This window comes from Mytilus californianus, unplaced genomic scaffold (assembly GCF_021869535.1).
Source record: "Mytilus californianus isolate M0D057914Y unplaced genomic scaffold, xbMytCali1.0.p SCAF_10, whole genome shotgun sequence".
Classification (NCBI taxonomy): Eukaryota; Metazoa; Mollusca; class Bivalvia; order Mytilida; family Mytilidae; genus Mytilus; species Mytilus californianus.
The window spans coordinates 32,014,814-32,040,647 of record NW_026262582.1 but is presented as its reverse complement, the minus strand read 5'-3'; the positions used below and the strand labels follow the sequence as shown (position 1 = coordinate 32,040,647).

The 25,834-nt window shown below is 33.7% G+C and overlaps 2 protein-coding genes across 4 annotated transcripts in view; both read right to left on the bottom strand.

The window, feature by feature from the left end:
* The window catches only part of LOC127717947 (uncharacterized), a 373,820-nt gene that overhangs the window by 165,214 nt on the left and 182,772 nt on the right, over positions 1-25,834 (bottom strand). The gene's annotated exons all lie outside the window — the stretch shown is intronic.
* On the bottom strand, positions 1,448-24,995 carry LOC127717948 (uncharacterized). Its single transcript, XM_052223830.1, has 5 exons — positions 24,395-24,995; positions 16,388-16,543; positions 12,258-12,378; positions 6,129-6,335; positions 1,448-4,815 (listed from the first exon to the last, which is right to left on the bottom strand). Exons 1-5 carry the CDS (start codon positions 24,418-24,420, stop codon positions 4,624-4,626), a joined length of 702 nt encoding a protein of 233 aa, XP_052079790.1. The 5' UTR covers positions 24,421-24,995; the 3' UTR covers positions 1,448-4,623.

The window sequence follows — 25,834 nt, the reverse complement described above, 5'->3', positions numbered from 1 at the left end:
TTCAACAGAGTCCTGTGTTATATACGGTGCACTACACCCTCCTATGTTACATTCACCAGGGACCTGTGTTATATACGGCGACTACACCCTCCTGTTACATTCAACAGAGTCCTGTGTTATATACGGTGCACTACATCCTCTTATGTTACATCCATCAGGGACCTGTGTTTCATAAGGTGTACTACACACTCCTGTTCCATACAGCAGAGACCTGTGTTATATGCGGTGACCTACCAGTAAGGGATCCACTGATTGCCTAAGAGGGGGCCCGCTTCAGTCATGCTTCAGTTATTCGCTATATAATCAACCAATTTTTTTGCCACAAAAGGGGGCGGGCCCCCTGGCCCCCCTAAATCCGCCTCTGACTACACCCTCTTTTGTTACATCCACCAGGGACCTGTGTTATATAAGGTGCACTACACACTCCTGTTACATTCAGCAGAGACCTGTGTTATATGAGGTGCATTACATCCTCCTATGTTACATTTACCAGGGACCAGTGTTATATATGGTGTATTTCACCCCCCTGTTACAACCGACAGGGACCTGTGCTTTATATGGTGTACTACACCCTCCTATGTTACATTCACCAGAGACCTGTGTTATATAAGGTGTACTACATCCTCCTATGTTACATTTACCTGGGACCTGTGTTATACAAGGTGCACTACACCCTCCTGTTACATTCAACAGGGACCTGTGTTATATAAGGTGCACTACAGCCTCCTATGTTATGTACACCAGGGACCTGTGTTATATAAGGTCAATCACTATGACCTTATTTTCTACAATGTTCTACAGATCTTGTTTTGCTGATTATTAATTCCTATGGCAGTTTCTTACGATATAATATAAGTTTTAAGTATACAGGTAAAAACATGGAAACTAGCAAACAATCTTCATTTTAATGGGGTTACGCTTTAATAAGTCATCTGATATTTTTGGTACAAACACTAAATGTACATATACCTCAACATAGCATTTCTGTGCACCCCAAGTGAGTTAAAAATGAGAAAGTTCAACATCCTTTCGTTTGTGGAAAATATAAGGAACATGCAAATCCTGATAATGTGCACACCTTTAGAATATGTACTAACACCCTACATAATATAAATGTTCTAGCTAGAACACTGTAGGCGTTAGCTAGACAAACCAACTACCCTATGTGGACAGTGGGATATGTTAGACAGTGGTAAAACAAAATTCCACACGAAGTAACATAATTATGTAAGTATTCAGGAATTGAAATAAAACCCATAGATCTTTAGCCAAAAACCTTCAACATTTAACTTAATTTGCAAAGTAGAAGAAAAAACTAATTTTCATTGTGCTTTGTCACATCTCTTTTTGAGTCCAAAATTTAAAGAACTAAAAGGAAGACTGGTGTACCTGAATCTAGATTTCAACATCAAAACGAGTACATTTTGTAGTAAATCAAAAACACTCCTCATATAACCACTACTTACAAATTTATTTTCTCATATAACCACCACTTACAAATTTATTTTAAGATAATGATTAACTACAAATTATACACATATATTCATTTAATATATACAAATAGTGAATGAACATTTAACAATAAATGATTCAAATATGATAGTGATGTTGCAAGGTGAGACATACATATATGTAGATGAATAAATGCAAAAAATGTAGCAACATCAGATAGTTCACATAATTATGATCGTTAAATAATGTATACAAAAATGAAATGAAATTTTTATATTGATTAAAATTAATTTTACAATAATGTTATGAATGTTATAAGTGTATATACATATATATATTTATAAATGTAAATGATTCAAAGTAAAGAGTAATAACTTTAAAATTTCACACCTATTTACAAATTCAGATAAGTTATATATAAATAAAGTATTTGTACTTGATTTCAACTAATCATTCAAATTGATTACATGTTTAGCAAGTACAATTTTTGCAATTGAAAACTCTCTTTAAAAATTTAGTAAATATATAGAATATTTCACCCGTAATATACTGATTAAAATAAAAAAACACTATTTATTAAATAAATTATTTGAATGTGTAGTTACTCATAAATATAGCATTTTATAGGCGAGTCTGAAGTTTTGTTGTGGCTCAGGTAAAAATAAAATCTGGTCAAGAAAGTTCAATGCATTATATTGTTACTATTTATATATGTTCCTGCACAATTCATCATCTTAAACAGAAACAAAGTAAGAATTGATTTTATTGTCCATAATAATAGTAAGCAAACTTATATTCAAAGTAAAACACAATCAAGTAGATTATTTTTTTTTTAAATATCACATATTTCTTTTACAAGTTATCTATTAATGTGTATAAATAACTGCCATCATTTTTGCATATGCACAAATAAGAATAACAATATAGATATAAGAACAAAGTCGAATACATTCAGTTAAAATTTAACACCTGTCTTTTAATGCTTTTGTCAATAAACAAAACTCTTAAAGAGCCTGTGTTGCTCACCTGCATCTTTCAGAATGGCCACTTTTAAGTAAAAATCATCATAAAAGGAGAATAACTTTATTAGTTAACTTGCAATTTAAGTCATGTTAACGCATTTGTAGATTCTATTCAGCTGAATATTTTTTTGTTTTTAAAGTTTCTATATATCTATTATAGTTTTCAAGATAAAAGGCAAAAAAGAAAAAAAATAGTAATAATTATCATTAAATGGTAAATAACTCAAAAAATTTAAACAAATCAACTAAAGATTTCAGCCATTATGGCTTATCTGTAGATGTTGTCTTAGTGATCATTTTTCTATTACAAATTTTTATCTATCTATTATAGTTTTCAAGGAAATAGACAAAACTGCAAAATTTGGGAAAATTGTTATGAAAGGGCAATAACTTCATAAGAAGTCGATTAACAATTTCTGTCATATTGACTTATTTGTTGATCTTGTCTTGCCAATAATTTTTGCATTTTAAAGTTTTATTTATCTATCATAGTTTTCAAGAAATTGGCAAACCTGGAAAAAATAGGGAAACATCGTCATTAAAGGGCAACAACTTCAATAAGGGGTTGACTGGCGATTTCAATAATGTTGACTTATTTATTAATTTTCTTGTCTTGTTGATCATTTTTGCTATTAAAGTTTCTGTCTATCTATCGTAATTCGAAATAATAGGCAAACATAACTTTTTACTAAACTCAATTAAGGGCAATAACTCGTATAAGAAGTGATCTGACAGTTTTGATGTCAAATGATATTATGTAGATCTCATCATTCTGAAATATTTGTTCCTGCCCAATTTTCTTTATCTATAGTGCTTTCAAGTTAATAGACAAAAATTGCTCTTTACTCCTATATTATATTTTTAGCCATGTGAACCATGTTTGTCGGCAGGCAGGTTGAGATGACACACTTTTTAAAATAGATATCCCGTTGATAATTTTTGCCATGTTTGGTTAAATTTGGTTCAGTAGTTGCAGAGGAGATGATCTATGTATAATTTAACAGAAGACGACAGTTGACAATAAGTGATGTCAAAAGCTCACAATGGACCTCGTGCCAGGTGAACTAAAAAGGCAATTAGTAATAAAATCTGTATGTATGGTTAAGAGAAAACAGGTTTACAAATAAATAAGATGTTTACTGTAAATATACTTTTATATGTCAGGGCTGGGCTGATAGATGTTACATGATGGTAATTTTTATACAAGAACGGTAAAAGTGACGCCACAAAAATTGAAACATGATCTGTGTTTTGTGGTAATTGGCATTGTGCATATAAGAGGGGCGAAAGATACCAGAGGGACATTCAAACTCCTAGATCAAAAATAAACTGACAACGCCATGGCTACAAAAGAGAAAGACAAACAGACAAACAATAGTACACAAAACACAACATAAGATTCATAACATTTGGTTGAGGCAAACTAAAGTAAGAGAAGGGATACCAAAAAGTCAACAATTTTTCCATTTGTAGAAGGGCATAACTTTAGAACAGTAAAAGTGACGCCACCAAAATTCAAACTTGATCTGTGTTTTGTGGTAATAAGCATTGTGTATAAATTTCATAACATTTGGTTGAGGCAAACTAAAGTTAGAGAAGGGAAACCAATTTTGGGACGGACGTACAGACGGACAAGGGTAAATCGCAATACCCCCTCCGCTACGGCGGGGGCATAAAAATTGATCTGCACTGATTTTTCAAACTTGTTCTAGACATTGCTGACCTTCGATATAAATTCTATAAATATCTTGCAAGAATAGTACACAGGAGAGCACTTACAAGACTGGATGGATGCAGGGTATTTCTATGTCCCTTGCAATGTGCCAAACAGGGGATGATAAGTAATGGATAATAGATGAATTTCACCATTCTTGCATTTTCTAGTACATTTCCTATGTCACAATAATGTTAATATATATACATATCTATATATCTAGCTCTGAAAATAACTCTGATGCTGTATAAATAAACTTTTTGTTACTTTGTTCTTGAATTACAAAATGTTGTGGCAACAATTTCACTAAGATTTTGTACTAAAAAATAAATGTATTTTAAGAGATTCCACCTCTATATTCATTACTATGAATCAACTTTGGTATTCACTTTAGCTTTGATAGGGTGAGCAGATTCTAGTAACACAATGGGCAGATTATACTTTTGGTATTCCTAATCTTTGTCGGTTTCCTAAACGTAGAAAAGCTTTTATCAGCTGGCTCCTCTCCCTTGCCTTTAATATATCATAAGGTCCAATGAAATGCAGAGTAGCTTTGTCTTCTGGACCTAATTTATCTTTGATATGAGTACAATACCTGGGTGATGTAGACAGGCATGTTATCAGTATCTGAAAAGAAAAATCAGTTATACTTAATTAGTATACCACTAGAAAGTTACTTGTTACCTGCCCAAGAGATGGTATAAAAGACACTTTAAACTGATATTTGTGAATATAGCACACTGGAAAAAAAGTAGAAGTACCCAGTGATCTTGCTCCACAAAATGATACCCCTTCCCCTTGCAAAGTCCATGATTTGCTAAGGGGAAACCCTAAAAATAATTTTAATAAAAAAATTAAAGAACCTCACATACCCCACACCCCCACATTGTCACTTGACAAACAAAATCTCACCAGATTCCTAAGTTCAAAGACTCATAACTCTACAAAAGTCAACTGATAAAAATTTTCTTGTGGATATGCACAATTAACATATTATGTCCTCATAAACTACAAAGTTTCAACTGTTGCAGTAGTATAATTAGGCCAAAATTCTAAGTTCTAAGGGGCATAACTCCTAGAAAAAAAATTGAATCGTAATTTCCTGTCGATAAGCACATCTACATAGTATGTCCTTATTATCTACAAAGTGTCATGAAATTTTGTTGTGTGGTTTCAGAGAAGTTGCGATGACAAACTGTTGCAGTAGTATATTTTGGCCAAAATTCTAGGTAAAAGGGGCATAACTCCTAGAAAAAAATTGAATCGTAATTTCTTGTCGATATGCACATCTACATAGTATGTCCTTATTATCTACAAAGTTTCATGAAATTCTGTTGTGTGGTTTCAGAGGAGTTGCGATGACAAACTGTTGCAGTAGTATATTTTGGCCAAAATTCTAAGTTAAAGGGGCATAACTCCTACAATAAAAATTGAATCGTAATTTCCTGCCGATATGCACATCTACATAGTATGTCCTTATTATCTACAAAGTTTCATGAAATTCTGTTGTGTGGTTTCAGAGAAGTTGGGATGACAAACTGTTGCAGTAGTATATTTTGGCCAAAATTCTAAGTTAAAGGGGCATAACTCCTACAAAAAAAAATAATCGTAATTTCCTGTCGATATGCACATCTACATAGTATGTCCTTATTTGTTGTGTGGGGTATAATAAACTGCTGACACAGAGAAATGTCTTGCTGTCAGCAGAAAATTCTGAAAAAGACAATTTGAGGGACAGCAGCATTGACAATTAATACAAAGTCGCTAGACCATGGCAGGGCATCCAAATAATAAAACTGATTTGTACTGATAGTAATGCAATTTTATAGAAAATATCATTTATCTATCAAAAGGGATCATTAATTTTACTGGACTGAAAGTGTTGATCATTTAAGAGTTGATCGAAACATTTTAATCAATTAGCTATATATTAACATTACCTTTGTCTCATGGAGCAAAAGGCCAAGACATTCTTTTTTGAAGCAAGAATTGCCTAGTCCAATGATCAGCTGTCCAACATGTTGGCTAAATCCTCTTATCTTTGATGGATCCATAGTTTGAAGTGTCTCCTTATCAATAGCCTCTGGTTTTTGTCTAGTAACATGAATCTTTTGATCAACTAATGAATCATTGGTTGAAACTTTAACCTAAGAACAAGGAAAACCATATAGGACCCACTAATTCATAATTAATAACTACTGTACATTCAGAAATTATTGCAAGGTTTCTTTATACAAATAATTTGACTGGTTTAATATCGCAATAATAACTAGAGGCTCTTAAGAGCCGGTGTTGCTCACCTTGGTCTATAGCTATGTGTTGCAGTGCATATTAAACAAAGGACACTCTACATTATTTAAGACAAGAATAGAATTCATGACAAAACTCTCTGTTTTTGTGTCAGTGACTTGTTTGTAGAACTTACTTTACTAAACATTTTTGCTTACAGTTATCTCTATCTATAATGAGCTTGGCCCAGTAGTTTCAGAGCAGAAAATTTTTGTAGAAGATTAACTCCTGAAGTGGTCAATTGACAATTTTGATCATGGTGACTTATTTGTAGAGCTTACTATGCTGTTTACAGTTTATCTCTTTCTATTATAATATTCAAGGTTATAACCAATAAACTGCTTCGCTGAGCGCAGCTGGATACGCCCCCAGAGGTCCAACCCTGAACAGTTGGGGCAAAAATGGACACAATATTCAAGCTTGATACAGGTCTGAATTTGGATTGTAATTAAATATTTGACATATTATAGGTTTCTGAATAAATGTAGCCAAAGAACTTGGAATTGGTTATATGAATAAAACCCCAAAACTCGGAAACGGTAATTCTGAAATTTATAAAAAATGAAAGGGAGCTCACGTCAATAGATATAAACAATTCACCAAAGTTTCATGCATATTGGTTAAAGCTTTTTTGAGTTAATGTCCGACATGTTGACGAAGGACGGACGGACAGACGGTCAACGGTATACCATAATACGACCCGTAAACGGGCATATAAAAACTGCAAAATTTCCTTAAAATTAACAATTCAGGGCAGCAACCCAACAACAGGTTGTCTGATGCATTTGAAAATTTCAGGGCAGAAAGATTTTTACCTGATGAACAATTTTACTCCTTCTCAGATTTGCTCTAAATGCTTTAGTTTCAGATATATAAGCCAAAAACTGCATTTTACCACCAGGTTCTATTTTTAGCCATGGCAGCCATCTTGGTCAATGGGCGTGGTCATCGGATACATTTTTTAAAGAAGATACCCTAAGCATAATTTAGGCCAAGTTTGGTTTAATTTGGCACAGTAGTTTCAGAGGAGAAGATTTATGTAAAAGACTACAATAAAATGCTCGAACCCTGAACAGTTGGGGCAAGTATGGACACAACATTCAAGCTTGATACAGCACTGAATTTGGATTGTGATTAAATATTTGACATAGCATAGGTTTCTGACACAGAATGAATGTGCTCTAAGCACTTGAAATTTTTAAATTTACCTATTCAAACCATATCATTATTATTTGCTTTTATATATAAATCAGAAATAACCAATTTAAAATGGAAAATTTTAAAGAAAAAAAAAGGAAAAAAAAATCCTCCCCCCTAATTTTTTGAACCCCCTTATGATTCATCACCCCCAAACTCAATCCCAGCCTTCCCTTTGTGGTATGGTACCTTGCAGTACAATTTCATAGAGATCCATACACCTGAACACAAGTTATTGTCTGGAAACTAGAAAAATGCTTGTTTTTTGGCCCCTTTTTGGCCCCATATTCCTAAACATTTAAAGCAATTACCCCCAAACTCAAACCCAGCTTTCCCTTTGTGATATGGAACCTTGTAGTACAATTTCATAAAGATCCATACACTTACACACAAGTTATTGTCCTGACTCTAGAAAAATGCTTGTTTTTTTACCCTTTTTGGCCCCTAATTTCTAAAATTTTGAAGCAATTACCCCCAAAATCAATCCCAGCCTTCCCTTTGTGGTATGGTACCTTGCAGTATTATTTCAGAGAGATCCATACACTTGAACACAAGTTATTGTCTGGAAACTAGGAAAATGCTTATTTTTGGCCCCCTTTTCGCCCCTTATTCTTAAACATTTGGGCAATTACCCCCAAACTCAATTCCAGCTTTCCCTTTGTGATATAGAACCTTGTAGTACAATTTCAGAAAGATCCATAGACTTACACACAAGTTATTGTCATGAAACTAGAAAAATGCTTGTTTTTTGCCCCTTTTTTGGCCCCTAATTCCTAAAATTTTGAGGCAATTACCCCCAAAATCAATCCAAACATTCCCTTTGTGATATGGAACCTTGCAGTACAATTTCAGAGAGATACATACACTTGCACAAGTTATTGTCTGGAAACTAGAAAAATGCTTATTTTTGGCCCCTTATTCCTAAACGTTTTGGGCAATTACCCCCAAACTCAATTCCAGCTTTCCCTTTATAATATGGAACCTTGTAGTACAATTTCAGAAAGATCCATACACTTACACACAAGTTATTGTCATGAAACTAGAAAAATGCTTGTTTTTTGCCCCTTTTTTAGACCCTAATTCCTAAAATTTTAAGGCAATTACCCCCAAAATCAATCCAAACATTCCCTTTGTGATATGGAACTTTGTGGTACAATGTCAAGAGAGATCCATACACTAACACACAAGTTATGTCAGGAAGTTACAAAAATGCTTATTTTTGGCCCCTAATTCCTTAACTGTTGGTACCATAATCCCCAAAATCAATCCCAACCTTCCTTTTGTGGTATCGAACCTTATGGTAAAATTTCATAGAGATCCATTCACTTAAACTAAAGTTAGAGTGCGAAAACCAATGGGTCTTCGGACGACGACGACGTCATACCAATATATATATATATATACGACCACAAATTATTTTTGTGGTCGTATAAAATTTACGAAAAATTGTGAAAAAATGACTTTAAAGGGCAATAACTCTTTTTGGGGTGAATTGACAATTTTTGTCATGTTTGACTTATTTGTAGAGCTTACTTTGCTGAACAATTTTGCTGTTTACAGTTTATCTCTATCTATTATAATATTCAAGATAATAACCAAAAACTGCAAAATTTCCTTAAAATTACAAATTCAGAGGCAGCAACCCAACAACGGATTGTCTGATGCATCTGAAAATTTCAGGGCAGATAGATCTTGGCCTGATGAACATATTCACCCCATGTCAGATTTGCTCTAAATGCTTTAGTTTCAGAGATATAAGCCAATAAAATGCTCCGCAGGGCGCAGCTTGATACGACCGCAGAGGTCGAACCCTGAACAGTTGGGGCAAGTATGGACACAACATTCAAGCTTTATACAGCTTTGCATTTGGATTGTGATTAAATATTTGACACAGCATAGGTTTCTGACACAGAATGAATGTGGTCTAAGAACTTAAAAATTTTAAATTGGACATTCACCTATTATGGTCCAATATCCAAAATCTAAATACATGGTTAGATTCAGCATATCAAATAACCCCAAGAATTCAATTTTTGATGAAATCAAACAAAGTTTAATATTGGACCCTTTTGACCTCAATGTGGACAAAGTTGATAATGGGGCCCAAAAATCAAAAATCTAAATACATGGTTAGATTCAGCATATCAAAGAACCCCATATATTCAATTTTTGTTGAAATCAAACAAAGTTTAAATACTGGACCCCGATTTGGACCAACTTGAAAACTGGGCCCATAATCAAAAATCTAAATACATGTTTAGATTCAGCATATCAAAGAACCCCAAGAATTCAATTTTTGTTAAAATCAAACTAAGTTTAATTTTGGACCCTTTGGACCTTAATGTAGACCAATTTGAAAACGGAACCAAAAATTAAGAATCTAAATACACGGTTAGATTCGGCATATCAAAGAACCCCAATAATTTAATTTTTGATGAAATCAAACAAAGTTTAATTTTGGACCCTTTGGACCTCAATGTGGACCAATTTAAAAACGGCGCCCAAAATCCAAAAACTTAATACACGGTTAGATTCAGCATATTAAAGAACCCCAAGAATTCAAGAATAAAACCCCATTGAAATTGGTCAAGAAATAAGCAATTTATACGAAGTATCTTTTTTGCACAATACTGTGCAATTGAATATTTCCTGCTATTGCGCAATACTGTACAATTGACAATTTCTTGCTACTGCGCAATATTGTGCTATTGGATATTTCTTGCTATTGCGCAATACTGTGCAATTGAAGATTTCTTGCTATTGCGCAATACTGTGCAATTGAAGATTTCTTGCTATTGTGCAATACTGAGCAATTGAAAATTTCTTGCTATTGCACAATACTTTTTATATAAAAATTTACACATCCTGTTTGGTGTGTATCTCCTACCATATCATTATTATTTGCTTTTAAATATAAATCAGAAATAACCAACTTAAAATGGAAAATTTTAAAAGAAAAAAAAAAGGAAAAAAAGAAAAAAAAGAAATCCCCCCCCAAATTTTTTGAACCCCCTTATGATTCATCACCCCAAACTCAATCCCAGCCTTCCCTTTGTGGTACGGTACCTTGCAGTACAATTTCATAGAGATCCATACACTTGAACACAAGTTATTGTCTGGAAACTAAAAAAAATGTGTTTTTTGGCCCCTTTTTGGCCCCAAATTCCTAAACGTTTAATGCAATTACCCCAAAACTCAATTCCAGCTTTCCCTTTGTGATATGGAACCTTGTAGTACAATTTCAGAAAGATCCATACACTTACACACAAGTTATTATCATGAAACTAGAAAAATGCTTGTTTTTTGCCCCTTTTTTGGCCCCTAATTCCTAATATTTTGAGGCAATTACCCCCAAAATCAATCCCAGCATTCCCTGTGTGATATGGAACCTTGTGGTACAATTTCAGAGAGATCCATACACTTTAACACAAGTTATTGTCTGGAAACTAGAAAAATGCTTATTTTTGGCCCCTTTTTGGCCCCTTATTCCTAAACGTTTTGGGCAATTACCCCCATACTCAATTCCAGCTTTCCCTTTGTGATATGGAACCTTGTAGTACAATTTCAGAAAGATCCATACACTTACACACAAGTTATTATCATGAAACTAGAAAAATGCTGGTTTTTTGCCCCTTTTTTGGCCCCTAATTCCTAAAATTTTGAGGCAATTACCCCCAAAATCAATCCCAGCATTCCTTTTTTGATATGGAACCTTGTGGTACAATGTCAGAGAGATCCATACACTAACACACAAGTTATGTCTGGAAGTTACAAAAATGCTTATTTTTGGCCCCTTTTGGCCCCTAATTCCTTTACTGTTGGTACCATAACCCCCAAAATCAATCCCAACCTTCCTTTTGTGGTATTGAACCTTATGGTAAAATTTCATAGAGATCCATTCACTTAAACTAAAGTTAGAGTGCGAAAACCAATGTGTCTTCGGACGATGCCGGACGACGACGCCAACGTCATACCAATATACGACCACAAAAATTTTTTTGCGGTCGTATAAAAACTGCATTTTACACCCATGTTCTATTTTTAGCCATGGTGGCCATCTTGGTTGATGGGCGGGGTCATCGGATAGTTTTTTTTATAACTAGATACCCTAAGGATGATTTAGGCAAAGTTTGCTTTAATTTGGACCAGTAGTTTCAGAGGAGAAGATTTTTGTAAAAGTTAAGGGACGACGACGACGACGGACGCCAAGTGATGAGAAAAGCTCACTTGGCCCTTTGGGCCAGTTGAGCTAAAAATTGCATTCTGATATCTGATACATAGTTCTGTATGCAGATTTCTTAAGTCTAGTCTTGTAAGTGCTCTCCTGTGTACTATTCTTGCCAAATATTTAAAGAATTTATATCGAAGGTTTATATCAGATGGCTTAAAATTTCTCCACTGATTTTTTTCAAAAAACTAAAATCCATGAACATGTATTGTAGCTTTTGCTCATACCACATGTACCATGAAAATATAAGTACTTTCACAGTTTTTGAGTTATATGTTTTACAATTGGAAATGAAAATTAATTGTTGACACACAAGCCTGAAATTTTTTTACTTTATTTATATATGAAGAAGTACCTCTGCAACTGTCATTATCTGTATTACATCAGGCATTTCATTTGATGAAATTCTGAAAGTTAAGTCTGGAACTGCCACAACACGTACATCCTTGATCATGGTTTCCTCGACCAATCCTATACTACAAAAAGAACCATTTTCAAAATTAACCTTTCATCATTTTCATATACAGGGTACCAGGATTTGATAATTTAAGTCGAGTCAATCGATTGCGATCTTGTTTTAATCAGTTATTTAAGGTGGTTACAATATTTCATGGATTTTAAATATGTCAAGGGCTAAATATTTTTGTGAGGTTTTTTGTTCATGCTTTTCTTGTCACTGATTTTGATCTTCCTTAATGTTTATAGGACAAGGTACAATTTGGGGTAAAATTTTCCTTAACATAAACTGTAATCCAATGAAATATTTGGCTTCTATTCTTGTATGAAATATTTGCCTTTCATTGGTTACACAACCATAAATAGAGGCTCTAAAGAGCCTGTGTCGCTCACCATGGTCTATGTGCATATTAAACAAAGGACACAGATGGATTCATGACAAAATTGTGTTTTGGTGATGGTGATGTGTTTGTAGATCTTACTTTACTGAACATTCTTGCTGCTTACAATTATCTCTATCTATAATGAACTTGGCCCAGTAGTTACAGTGGAAAATATTTTGTAAAAATTTACAAAAATTTACAAAATTTATGAAAATTGTAAAAAATTGACTATAAAGGGCAATAACTCCTTTAGGGGTCAATTGACAATTTTGGTCATGTTGACTTATTTGTAGATCTTACTTTGCAGTACATTATTGCTGTTTACAGTTTATCTCTATCTATAATAATATTCACGATAATAACCAAAAGCTGCAAAATTTTCTTAAAATTACCAATTCAGGGGCAGCAACCCAACAACGTGTTGCCTGATTGGTCTGAAAATTTCAGGGCAGATAGATCTTGACCTAATGAACAATTTAATCCTGTAAGATTTGCTCTAAATGCTTTGGTTTCAGAGATATGAGCCAAAAACTGCATTTTACCCTATGTACTATTTTTTAGCCATGTCAGCCATCTTGGTTCGCGGCCGGGGTCATCAAACACATTTTTGAAACGAGATACCCTTATGATGATTGTGGACAAGTTTGGTTAAATTTGTCTTAGTAGTTTCAGAGGAGAAGATTTTTGTAAAAGATTACAAAAATTTACGAAAAATGGTTAAAAATTGACTATAAAGGGCAATAATTCCTTAAGGGGTCATCTGACCATTTTGGTCAAGTTGACTTATTTGTAGATCTGTCTTTGCTGAACATTATTGCTGTTTACAGTTTATCTCTATCTATAATAATATTCAAGATAATAACCAAAAACAGCAAAATTTCCTTAAAATTACCAATTCAGGGGCAGCAACCCAACAACGGGTTGTCAGATTCATCTGTAAATTTAAGGGCAGATAGATCTTGACCTGATAAACAATTTTACCCCATGTCAGATTTGCTCTAAATGCTTTGGTTTCAGAGATATAAGCCAAAATCTACATTTTACCCCTATGTTCTATTTTTAGCCATGGTGGCCATCTTGGTTGGTTGGCCGGGTCACCGGACACATTTTTTAAACTAGATACCCCAATGATGATTGTGGCCAAGTTTGGTTAAACTTGGCCAAGTAGTTTCAGAGGAGAAGATTTTTGTAAAAGTTAACAGACGACAGATGCCAAGTGATGAGAAAAGCTCACTTGGCCCTTTGGGCCAGGTGAGCTAAAAAGACAGTGTCTTAATACAATCATACAATTGATAAGACCTAGGTACGACCTATAAAATGGTGAACTGCAAGATATTGTGTTTTGTGGTAATAAGCATTGTGTATAAGCTTCAACACATTTGGTTGAAACAAACTAAAGTAAGAGAACGGAAACCAACTTTGGCAGACGTACAGACGGACAAGGGTAAAACTTAATGCCCCCTCTGCTACAGCAAGGGCATAAAAACTTGTTAAGAGTATTCCAAATGTGTCCATATGGGGACACTGAACTGCAACAGATTTTAAATTTGTTACTAAAGAGCCCTTTTGTGAATGCCCAATTTTGTCCACTTAAAAAACACACCAAAATGTGTCTGTATGAAGTGAAAACATCCATTGTTTATGAATGCTTATCGTGTCAATATTTTTAAATCACTTAAACCTGTCGAGCATTATTAAATATTGATTCGTATTCACATATATGTTGTTTACAAATCCAATCAATATTAATAAAGGAACAGTAGTTTTGTTTTGTTGTTGTTAAAATGGGACAGTAACTATATAATCATGATAATAGCCCAGATACCATTTATGTAGGAAGCAGGCCATGCGATACCCTCCTATATTATTAAGATATTTAACGTTTGGCATCACTGGGGTATATTTGTGCAAAAAAAGTTCACTTATAATTAATAAACAATAAATTTAACTGTACAAAACTAATCAATTACAATTTTTATGTTCATTCTAAGTATGCATGACATATTTGCCACTGGACATTAAGCAACCAAGAGTTAAATTATGCGTTGCAAATTAACAAACCGCGTTGCACAAACTTATGCTAATCAAAGCATTGTCAATGTTGTGATCCAGCCATATTCATAGCTAGTCTGATATTCTTCTAACCATACTTTTTTTAATATTTTTTCTCTTTTCATTTCCAATCTTACTATAAAATTTCTGTTATTGTCCAAATGTAGGGAATTTCACAATATTGATGCAAATATTGATATATTTATATATTGATATTTCAATTTTAGACTCTGTCAGATTTTTTTTTAATAAATGGTGGTACAACAGGTCATGAGATATTAACTGTGGTGAATTAAGACTGGGGTTGTTTCCAATTAATACTTACACCTTTGAGTGTAATTATTTGAAAATCATGACATTTGATAATCATACTGACTCTTACTTGCCTATGGAAAGAATTGGAGTTATACCATTTAAAAAAAGTGTGGGAATCAACTTAGATCTATTAATACACATGTTGACCCAAATTTCGTTGAATAACAACTTACACAAGCATAAGATACTTATATAAAACAAAATTCTTATCAACTGATTCAATTGATGTACAAATACTTTTTCAAAATAATTCATAAATAGTAAATCATTATAAATTTTGATTTACAAAGGAACTATATGCAAGTGTATATCTAAAATAAAAGGGTTGTTCGTCCAATCTTTTCTAAATTCAAGGGCAAATAAAATGTCAAAAGTTGGCAGTTGATGATTAAAATGGTGTAGAAAGATTCTACAAATCATAAAAACACATTATAAGTTTCATGATATGTCTTCAACTTAGTATTCTGCACCATCTCCAACACCAGAGTGATCTCATAAATCCAGCATGGCTGAATCAATAAAACCACTGCAAGCAAAACGCATTTTTATTGTGCCATTCTTATTCTTATCTGGTGTCTATTTGAAAGCAGAAGTCATTGATATCATCTTTCACTGTGGATAGACAGGATAATGTTCCATGTCTTGGGCATTCGTCTTTACCAAACAGAATACCTTTATTTCCTCCAGATGTCGTTTGATCTGTTTTAGAATCCTGCAACCAAAACCAGACGTCTTTAATCATGTTTTCAAAAATTAAATTGCCATAAAAGTTATTGCCTTTACTGAGGACATATTATTGCTAAAAGTTTTGAGATGTTCTGGTGTTTTAAAGGGGACACGCTTTGCAAATAATAATAATTGAACACGTTTGGATCATTTAGGATTTTGAGGACACGTTTGGGCATTGTTGGGGAGATTGACACTTTTGGAAGTGTTACATATATCATGTCTGTCTGAATTTCAAAATTATAAAGAAATAACATTTTCATTCCACTTATTAAGCTTGCTCATGTTGTTTCATTTCTTGTTGTAGCAAGATGTTGGTAAGGAATCTTACTGCTATTCTCAATTTAAAAAAAACAATATCTTACTGGTTTTACATGTATGTACATGTATTGTAACACAATAGTCCAGCAATGTGAAAAAAACCCCTGAAAAGTCAGTCCTCATTCTGCAGTATGTTAAGGTTAAGCACAAAGTGGTTAAAGTGACAGTCTTGTCAATAGTCATGATAGTAATGGTCAAAATTTATTTTCACCATATTTTTTAAAGAATTTACCTTCCCTTTAGGTTACACATTCTGCAAAACTTCTCCAGCATTGTTGTGAACCTCATTTCTTCCACTGTTCTAGAAGTCAACAACAAATCATAAAGTATTTCTTTTAGGTCATTTTGAAAGTCATGTCTTCCAGCTTCAATATGATATATCAAAACTCTGAAAAAAAAATCCTAATTATTTATATAAGAACTGGACACTGATTAGAGGTGCATAGAATCTGCTGTCGATTTGGAAACTTGTTCTATAATCTATTATTAAGTCAGACTTGGTGTCTATTTGAGTCGTACCTGTACATATATGCAAAATCAAATAAATGGGGAATATGTCCATGGGACACAGATGATGCCCCCGCTAGCATATCATATAAAGTTATAAAGGGCAGGGTTTCCCCGAGTCAATTATTTTTTTCGCCAACTAACATAAATATATTTTTCGTTTAAAATTTTCCTTCTTTCTAACCCCCCCCCCCCCCATTTACTTTTTAAAAGATACTGTAAAAATAGCAATATAGAAATCATAATTTTGACTTCTGGGACACAAGATTCATCTTCAAAAGTTTATCGGATATATATTTCCCTTCCAGTTGAAGGATAAAGACTAAAGGCAGAGACTTTTCTTACTTTTGAACAGGTTTGGAACAACCCTCCAAATGTGGGATATCCCTTAAATAAGGGACTGTCCCTCAGACAAGGGATCATTTTGCTGTTGTAGAAAGGTAAAAAGAAAAATTTAGCTTTTTTTTAACTTAAAAGGGGAAAAATTCATTATATTTGGAACAACTTTTCTTAAAGAGGGGTCCACTTATTTTTAAAAATAAAGAAGATACATGTATAAGTCCAGGAATATTACAAAATTCTTGGACATGTTTTGACCATATAATACCAGATAGTTGTATAGTTCTTTGGGAAAAGTTTCTTCAAATGATATGAATATGTGCCCTTTTGTACTAAGAAGTGGTTTTTACAACAAAAATATTTTTTTTTTATCACTTGAAATTGATCCCTGATTTAAGGGATAGTCATTACATTGAAGGGTTACTTATTTGAGGGGTTGTTCCCAACCTGTTGAATATATTTCTTCATAACGACAGTTTTCTTTTCCGGACCATCGTAAATGAAAAAGTTGAGACGTAAAAATATGCTTGAAACACGTGCGTCGCCAAAACGAAAAATAAATAAGATGGATGAAATCAAATCATTATATATATTTCTTTCGCCAAATTCTTTCGCAAATGATGAATTTTAATCGCCACAATTTTTATTTTTTTGCAAAATGCGAAAATGGTGAACGCCAGCGGTAACCTTGAAAGGGACATAACTGAAGAACAGTAAAAGTGACGCTACTCAAATTTGTACTTGATCTGAGTTTTGTGGTTATATGTATTGTGTATAAGTTTTATAACATTTCGTTGAGGCAAACTGAAGGTAGAGAACGGAAACAAAAAATTCAGCAATTATTCCATTTGTAAAGGGGCATAACTCTAGAACAGTAAAAGTGACCCCACCAAAATTCAAACTTGATCTGTATTTTGTGGTATTAAGCATTATGTATAAGTTTCATAACATTTGGTTGAGGCTAACTTTAGTTAGAGAATGGAAATGAAAACTAGTATTTTTTCCATTTGTAAAGGGGCATAACTCTAGAACAGTAAAAGTGACACTACCAAAACTCAAACTTGATCTGTGTTTTGTGGTAATAAGCATTGTGAATAAGTTTCATAACATTTGGTTGAGGCAACCTAAACTAGATTTGATTTGATTTTTGGTGTTTTAACGCCACTTTTAAGCACCGCTTTTGGGCTATTTCGTGGCGGCCAATTTTTATTGGTGGAGGGAGCCGAAGTGCCAGGAGAAAACCACCGACCTGTGATAGGAAAACTGACAATCCTAGTCAATTTAGATTGGAGTCGAGTGCACCCGCACGAGCGGGGTTTGAACTCACAACCTCAGTGTTGACTGGCTAGTGATTACAATAGTAACTACTTAGACCACTCGGCCACTGAGGCCCCTCCTAAACTAGAGAATGGGAACGAAAAATTCAGCAATTTTTCCATTTGTAAAGGGGCATAACTCTAGAACGGTTTAAGTGACGCCACTGAAATTTAAACTTGATCTGTGTTTTGTGGTAATAAGCCTTTTGTAGAAGTTTTATAACATTTGGTTGAGGCAAACTAAAGTTAGAGAACGGAAACCAACTTTGGGACGTAAGCCAAAATATTTATCAAATGGAATTTATTTTAATATGTTGCATTAGAATGGAGATATCTGTATTGTATTTCGTTGCTAGGTAAACTCAATTTGTGACAGTCAAATCTACGTTTCACGAAGGCCAAGCTTAAAATACAATACAGATATCTCCCAATTACAGATATTTGAATTTTAATGAGGGCCGGTAAATAATGAAAACTTATAAATGTAAATAAAATGCTCCGCTGGGTGCAGCTTGATACGACCACAGAGGTCGAACCCTGAACAGTTGGGGCAAGTATGGACACAACATTCAAGCTTGATACAGCACTGAATTTGGATTGTGATTAAATATTTGACACAGCATAGGTTTCTGACACAGAATGAATGTGGTCTAAGAACTTAAAAATATTTTTAATTTACCTATTCAAACCATATCATTATTATTTGCTTTTATATATAAATCAGAAATAACCAATTTAAAATGGAAAATTTTAAAGAAAAAAAATGGAAAAAAAGGAAAAAAAAATCCCTCCCCCCAAATTTTTTGAACCCCCTTATGATTCATCACCCCCAAACTCAATCCCAGCCTTCCCTTTGTGGTATGGTACATTGCAGTACAATTTCAGAGAGATCCATATATACACTTGAACACAAGTTATTGTCTGGAAACTAGAAAAATGCTTGTTTTTAGGCCCCTTTTTGGCCCAAAATTCCTAAACGTTCAGGGCAATTACCCCCAAACTCAAACCAAGCTTTCCCTTTGTGGTATGGAACCTTGTAGTACAATTTCATAAAGATCCATACACTTACGCACAAGTTATTGTCCTAAAACTAGAAAAATGCTTGTTTTTTGCCCCTTTTTGGCCCCTAATTCCTAAAATTTTGAGGCAATTACCCCCAAAATCAATCCCAGCCTTCCCTTTGTGGTATGGTACATTGCAGTACAATTTCAGAGAGATCCATACACTTGAACACAAGTTATTGTCTGGAAACTAGAAAAATGCTTATTTTTGGCCCCTTATTCCTAAACGTTGTGGGCAATTACCCCCAAACTCATTTTCAGCTTTCCTTTTGTGATATGGAACCTTGTAGTACAATTTCAGAAAGATCCATACACTTACACACAAGTTATTGTCATGAAACTAGAAAAATGCTTGTTTTTTCCCCATTTTTTGGCCCCTAATTCCTAAAATTTTGAGGCAATTACCCCCATAATCAATCCCAGCATTCCCTTTGTGATATGGAACCTTGTGGTACAATATCAGAGAGATCCATACACTAACACACAAGTTATGTCTGGAAGTTACAAAAATGCTTACTTTTGGCCCCTTTTTGACCCCTAATTCCTTAACTGTTGGTACCATTATCCCCAAAATCAATCCCAACCTTTCTGTTGTGGTATTGAACCTTATGGTAAAATTTCATAGAGATCCATTCACTTAAACTAAAGTTAGAGTGCGAAAACCAATGTGTCTTCGGACGACGACGACAACGACGTTGACGCCAACGTCATATCAATATACGACCACAAAAATTTTTTTGCGGTCATATAAAAATTGAAAAAAAATGGTAACATTTGTCATTTCCATGTGTAAGGGCAATAACTCCCATAAGAAGTTGTCTGACAGTTTTACAGCTGTGAGGTTTAATTATGCATACAAATTTTCGAAAATGCTAAAAATATCACTGATACCTTTATCTTACATTCATTTAGAGTATTTTCCTGAAGAAATAACTGTGAAGAACTTCTTAAAAGTAATCGTGCTTTGAAAACGTACACAGATTTAACATATCCGTCTCTGGTCCATGTTTAACATTGTCAAGTCAACATCCAGTATTAGAAAAATGTGATTTTTAAAATATAAAGCAAAGTTGTTGAGAACATAATGTATGTCACCATGCTGGTGACGATTTGTCTCGGTGCTGAAGTGTCTAGAATGCTGCAAACTTGACACATTCAGTCAGGGGTACTACTTGTACAAGTTATTATTATCCACCCCTAGTTGATCCGGCCCTATAATAAAATAATAATGAATAATTAACTTCGGCGGATTTGGTGACACATCTGAATCAGTATAAATGGAATTTGTAAAAAGTATCGATGAATAATGACAGCAGGTAAGTGAAGGATGCCTAATATTACCTTTAGCATGTTTAGAGAAACATTCAGATGAATTATTTTAAATCGATACAAAAATGAGTAATCAGTATGATTTGTACAATTTGTTAAGCAGCATCGATATCAGTATATGAATATGAAGTTTTTTTCCATGATAACTCAGAATACAATTGGGAAAAGTTTATATTCAATTCCGACACATAGAAGAGATAAATAGATATTTACAATCCACTGGAACACATAATAATGTAATTACCATAATGATCATTAGTCTATACATTTGTAATTGGTTTGTTTATTCAACAATTGTCTGATGATCGTGAACCAAAGTAAGGCTGGTCGTAATCACTTAATTCAATTAAAATCATAGCTATTAAAATTTACTAAGAGCTAATTTCCTAATTCTTGTAGAGTAAAACTTTGGTGGCTTGCTTGCTTTGTTTGTATAAACTTTTAACTCAAGCTTTGACATCTTCAAACAATATATATAGGCATAGTTAAACCTGTATATATTATATTTACATTTAATTGGACGTTATCCCAATAAAATTGTACAATATACAAACAAAGCAAGTAAGTAAGCTAACCTGAAAGTCTTGCTCTACATGCATTAGGAAATTAGCTCTAAATAAACAATTCACAGGGCCGTAACTAGGCCTTGGGAACAGACGAGGCAGGGGTTTGGGAGCCGCCGATTGAGGCCCCCTGGCCGAAAATTGTAACATTATGGTTCGAAATATATCTTGTTACCTCCGTTGTTTGTATCATATTTATCGTTTTTGTTTCATATTTACCATATTAAGAACTGTAATAGTCTATCAGAGCCGGTTGACAGATATTTGCCTCGAATTTTGTACCATCAATTATATAAAATTTACAGTAGGTTATGTGTCTGATAGTAGAAAATGCGGGACAAGTGTGTGTGGTCAACGCTTCATTAAAAATAACACACATTTTCAATAACACTTTAATAAAGCGCAAAGAGTGGAACCTAGTCACTGTCTGTGAATGCTAGTTTAACCTTTCTTGTGCCACTATGATCCCATCATCTGACTACTTTCTTTGAATTGAATAATTAATTTTTTTTGCTAATTCTATAAACATGATAAATGCATGTGCGTATTGCTGTGTGTTTGTTTTTCTTACATTGGCTACAGGTATAGGGGAGGGTTGAGATATCAAAAAACATGTTTAATTTTTAGTTCATTTATATATTTCAGAGTTTTATAGTATGACGTCCATTATCACTGAACTAGTACACATTATTGTTTAGGGGCCAGCTGAAGCACGCCTCCGGATTCGGGATTTTCTCGCTGTACTGAAGACCCATTGGTGGCCTTCGGCTGTTTTCTGCTCTTCGGTCGGGTTGTTGTCTCTTTGACACATTCCACATTTCCATTCTCAATTTTATTACACCCGAATCAATAATGATACAAATTAAATACTCTCTAGTCACCTTTACCATGGTTAATTGTGCGACCGTCTTTATTTCGCAAGCCCAAAGTATTCCCACAATACTCCATGGAAATTCAAAGTATCAAGCAATCAAATTGTCATTCTGCCAAGGTCTTGTCCTGTCCGTTTAACATTTGAATGGAATAATCACATAACTTGCTCTCTATATATAGCTAAAAGAAAGCCTACTTCATGTACTTGCCGTTAAACCAAACAAATCCTCCATCCATCCAAAATAAATGTTTTGTTTTCGAATAGCAGCCAGGTTTGTAGCAAAACATTTGAAAATGCCTCAAATCTTCATTTTAATTTGAAAGAGAACTACATACAAATTGTGGGGTGTTTAGGTATTCATGTGTGATCTGTGAATGCTTCTTTAATAATATTAACCTAGCAAGGTGAAGAATTCGAACTATTTTAATTTTGATTTACTTTGCGAACTGATAACGTTGGAAATATCCATTATCAATAATTCATTTTCACGTGAAATAAATAATTACAGAACCAAATGCCGGTTTACTGGCGATGGTAATCAGATACAGAGATATTGATACCTTACGTTGAAATAAAAGTACAGAAGCTGCACGTCAACATAAATTACTATTCGAAGTATGCATTACTTAATTCTTGATGTTAAAATGCAAGGATGTGTTCTACCCTCTGCATGCATGCCTAACTTTCTCCATTTTCTTTTTTTCCCTTATTATTTTTTTTTGCCAGCAATTGCCTCGTCTGCCTCATTGTAGTTACGGCCCTGATTCAAGGTCTTTATAGTTGGATCTTTTATTAGAAGTTCTAATAACGTTTGTCAGGACCTCAGCAGGAATATCATCTCTTCCTGCTGCTTTTCGAAGATAAGCATGAAATACATGTACAGCTTTTAAGACTTCTTCTTATATCTATCTATAATAATATTCAAGATAATAACAAAAAACTGCAAAATTTTGTTAAAACTACCAATTTGGTGACAGAAACCCAACAATGGGTTGCTCGATTCGTCTGATAATTTCAGGGCCGATAGATCTTGACCAATTGAACAATTTAACCCCATGTCTGATTTGCTCTAAAAGCTTTAGTTTTTAAGATATAAGCTAAAAACTGCATTTGACCCCTATGTTCTATTTGTAGCCATGGTGGCCATGTTTGACGATGGATCAAAACTTCGGAGTTTCAGAGAAGAAGATTTTTGAAATAGTTTATGACAACAGACGACGACTGACGCCAAGTGATGGCATAAGCTCACATGGGGCCCTTTGGGCTCCGGTGAGCTAAAAAGGGAGACAATGCCATTTAATATAAGGCAAAATAATAAAAAAAATCTTAAAGATCCATTATCTTTAATAAATATGTACAATGATGTATGGAAAAGTTTGACACAAGCTTTCTGTTTTTTTGGTGGTTTTTTTTCGATTTTAAAGACTGAAAATAAAATATATTGACTCTGAAATTAAAATTTTGGGTTATATATTAAAACCACTATATACTCATGATACTGCACAGACTTTAAACCCATTGACAAGGATGATGGTGTCTAAGTAACTGCAATTGAGAATACCGAACATGTTGAATGAGGGCATTTTTTTAAAGAAAATACTTTTAACCATGCTATTGACATTCTTATCTTTATCTATAATCATGATAATCATATTTTTTACTTTTCTTTATTTTCTGTTTTTTTATATTTTTGGTTTATTTTTCTATTTCAACAATTTCTTTATCATATTGGCTTGAATTTTTTTATTTTGTTCATCTAAAGTTCCTTTCTTAGTGGTCCATTTATAAACATGATAAAACATCATTTCCTTAAGCATGTTAAGTTCTAGTTCGTTAATATATGATCATGATGATAAACCTGTCATCCATACATGTTTACTACGCATGGATGGACTTACCGGACAACCGCACTTCTGTGAAAACAGAGGTGACCCATTTGTCTGATTGATTTTCAAATCTTTTCAGATATATGATTGCGGAAATAAGATAATAAAAAATGTACGTAACATTGAGTTTTCAGTGAATAGATTCAAATTTGATGCAATTTTTATATAATAAAGAAGAAATATACACGATCAAAGCCTTAGATGGGCGGAGTTACCAGACTGCATCGTATTTTCATTTTTATTCCCTATAAATATTTTTTTATATTGGGGCGGATCGACTAAGGGCCCGATTGACATGAAAGCTACAAGAAGTACCTGACTGAGATTGCAGTAGTGAATGAAAAGATGCTAATTTTAATTTTACCTGGAACTACTACCCACAGTTTTCATCAACTCTTCATCTGAATCAGCATCAACTTTGGGAAGAAAGTTTTCAACAAGATATTCTCTTACTTTAACATGATTTTCCTGTTCAAGTTCTTTGACACTTGTGTCAAATCATGAAATGTCAAGTTAGCATTCAAATAATCCATCATCTTGATTAAATCTGCATCGAGGGGTGGCAAATCTGCATTTATATTTGAAAACATGTCGAAAAATTCATCAATGCTCTTCGTGGATGAAGGGTCGATCCAGTTCCAATTAATCTGAAGATTTTCTAGTTCGCTCATCGTCCAATCACTTGTTTCACGCGGAATGTAACTACTCAGTGCAGTTAATTTCTTCTGTTTATCGCTTGATGCGGAATAATAATCGCCATCTGATTCTATTTGTCCACAGTGGATCATCTTCTGAATTTGAGCGGTGCCGTTTGCGTTTAGGTTTCGAGGATGACGCCATGTTGTGCCGAGGATAATTGTTCTCAACTCGGACTACCAGATATCTCGGCCCAAAACAAACTCGGCCTATTACAAAGTCGGCTTCACAAACTTGGTCTATAACAGACTCAAACTATCACAAACTCGGACTGCTAAAAAGATATAAGTATGATAAACGAAATAAGTATTATTTTATTTGAAATTAACTATCAGTACTTTATTTTAAATAAAGTAATGGGTTAAAGTGAGGGTACCCAAATTGCACCCATTTCAACAGTTTTTCACCTACATTTATTCAAGGAACAGACAAAAATTTTCATTCTGTGTTTATTGTAGACGTATCCATTTTACTAGTTCAACACTGAATCACAGAAAAATGGGTTTGAACCTTCCTCCAAACAACCCAAGAATCTGTAATGAAGAGTATCTAAACTTGCAAGTGAATATAGTTCATCAGCAATGTTTCTGAGCTTATTTTGTCAAAATTGAAGCAAACTTGCCACTAAAAGCGTATTATTATTTCACTGTTTGACTATGATTGAACTTGGCCAAAAATAACTATATCTTGCTTTATTATATTTCTTGTAGCTAAAACCCTTTAAACATTGTATTTTTAAAATCATTTGAGATAAGGTATCTTCTGGTACCATGCAGTCATACTTTATCAATTTTTTTTTTTATCTTAAGTGAATTTTGGTGGAATTAGACCTTCAATTATTCTCTGAACAATTTTTTTAAAATTTTTTTCCCCCGTCTTATTCTTTAATTTCTTGCAAGGTTTTCTTGTTTCAAAAGATGTTTCCAAGTTATTTCATATATGATATCAAGCAGATTATACATTATTGAAACTGACCCAGTTTAACTGAACGCCTTTCTTCGTAAGAGTTATCTCCTCAAACACTATTTTTCTTGTTATCTCTACTACTTTAATTCACAACAGTAAAGACCATGACAAAACTACTTTCCCACATTGCTATTAAATCCTC

Coding starts and splice junctions, on each gene's coding strand:
- LOC127717948 (XM_052223830.1), bottom strand. CDS start 24,420: ATGAAAACTGTGGGTAGTAGTTCCAG. Junction 16,544..24,394: donor ACTGTGGGTAGTAGTTCCAG/GTAAAATTAAAA, acceptor TTTTTTTTTCAG/AGTTTTGATATATCATATTG. Junction 4,816..6,128: donor TTTTGCTCCATGAGACAAAG/GTAATGTTAATA, acceptor TTTTCTTTTCAG/ATACTGATAACATGCCTGTC.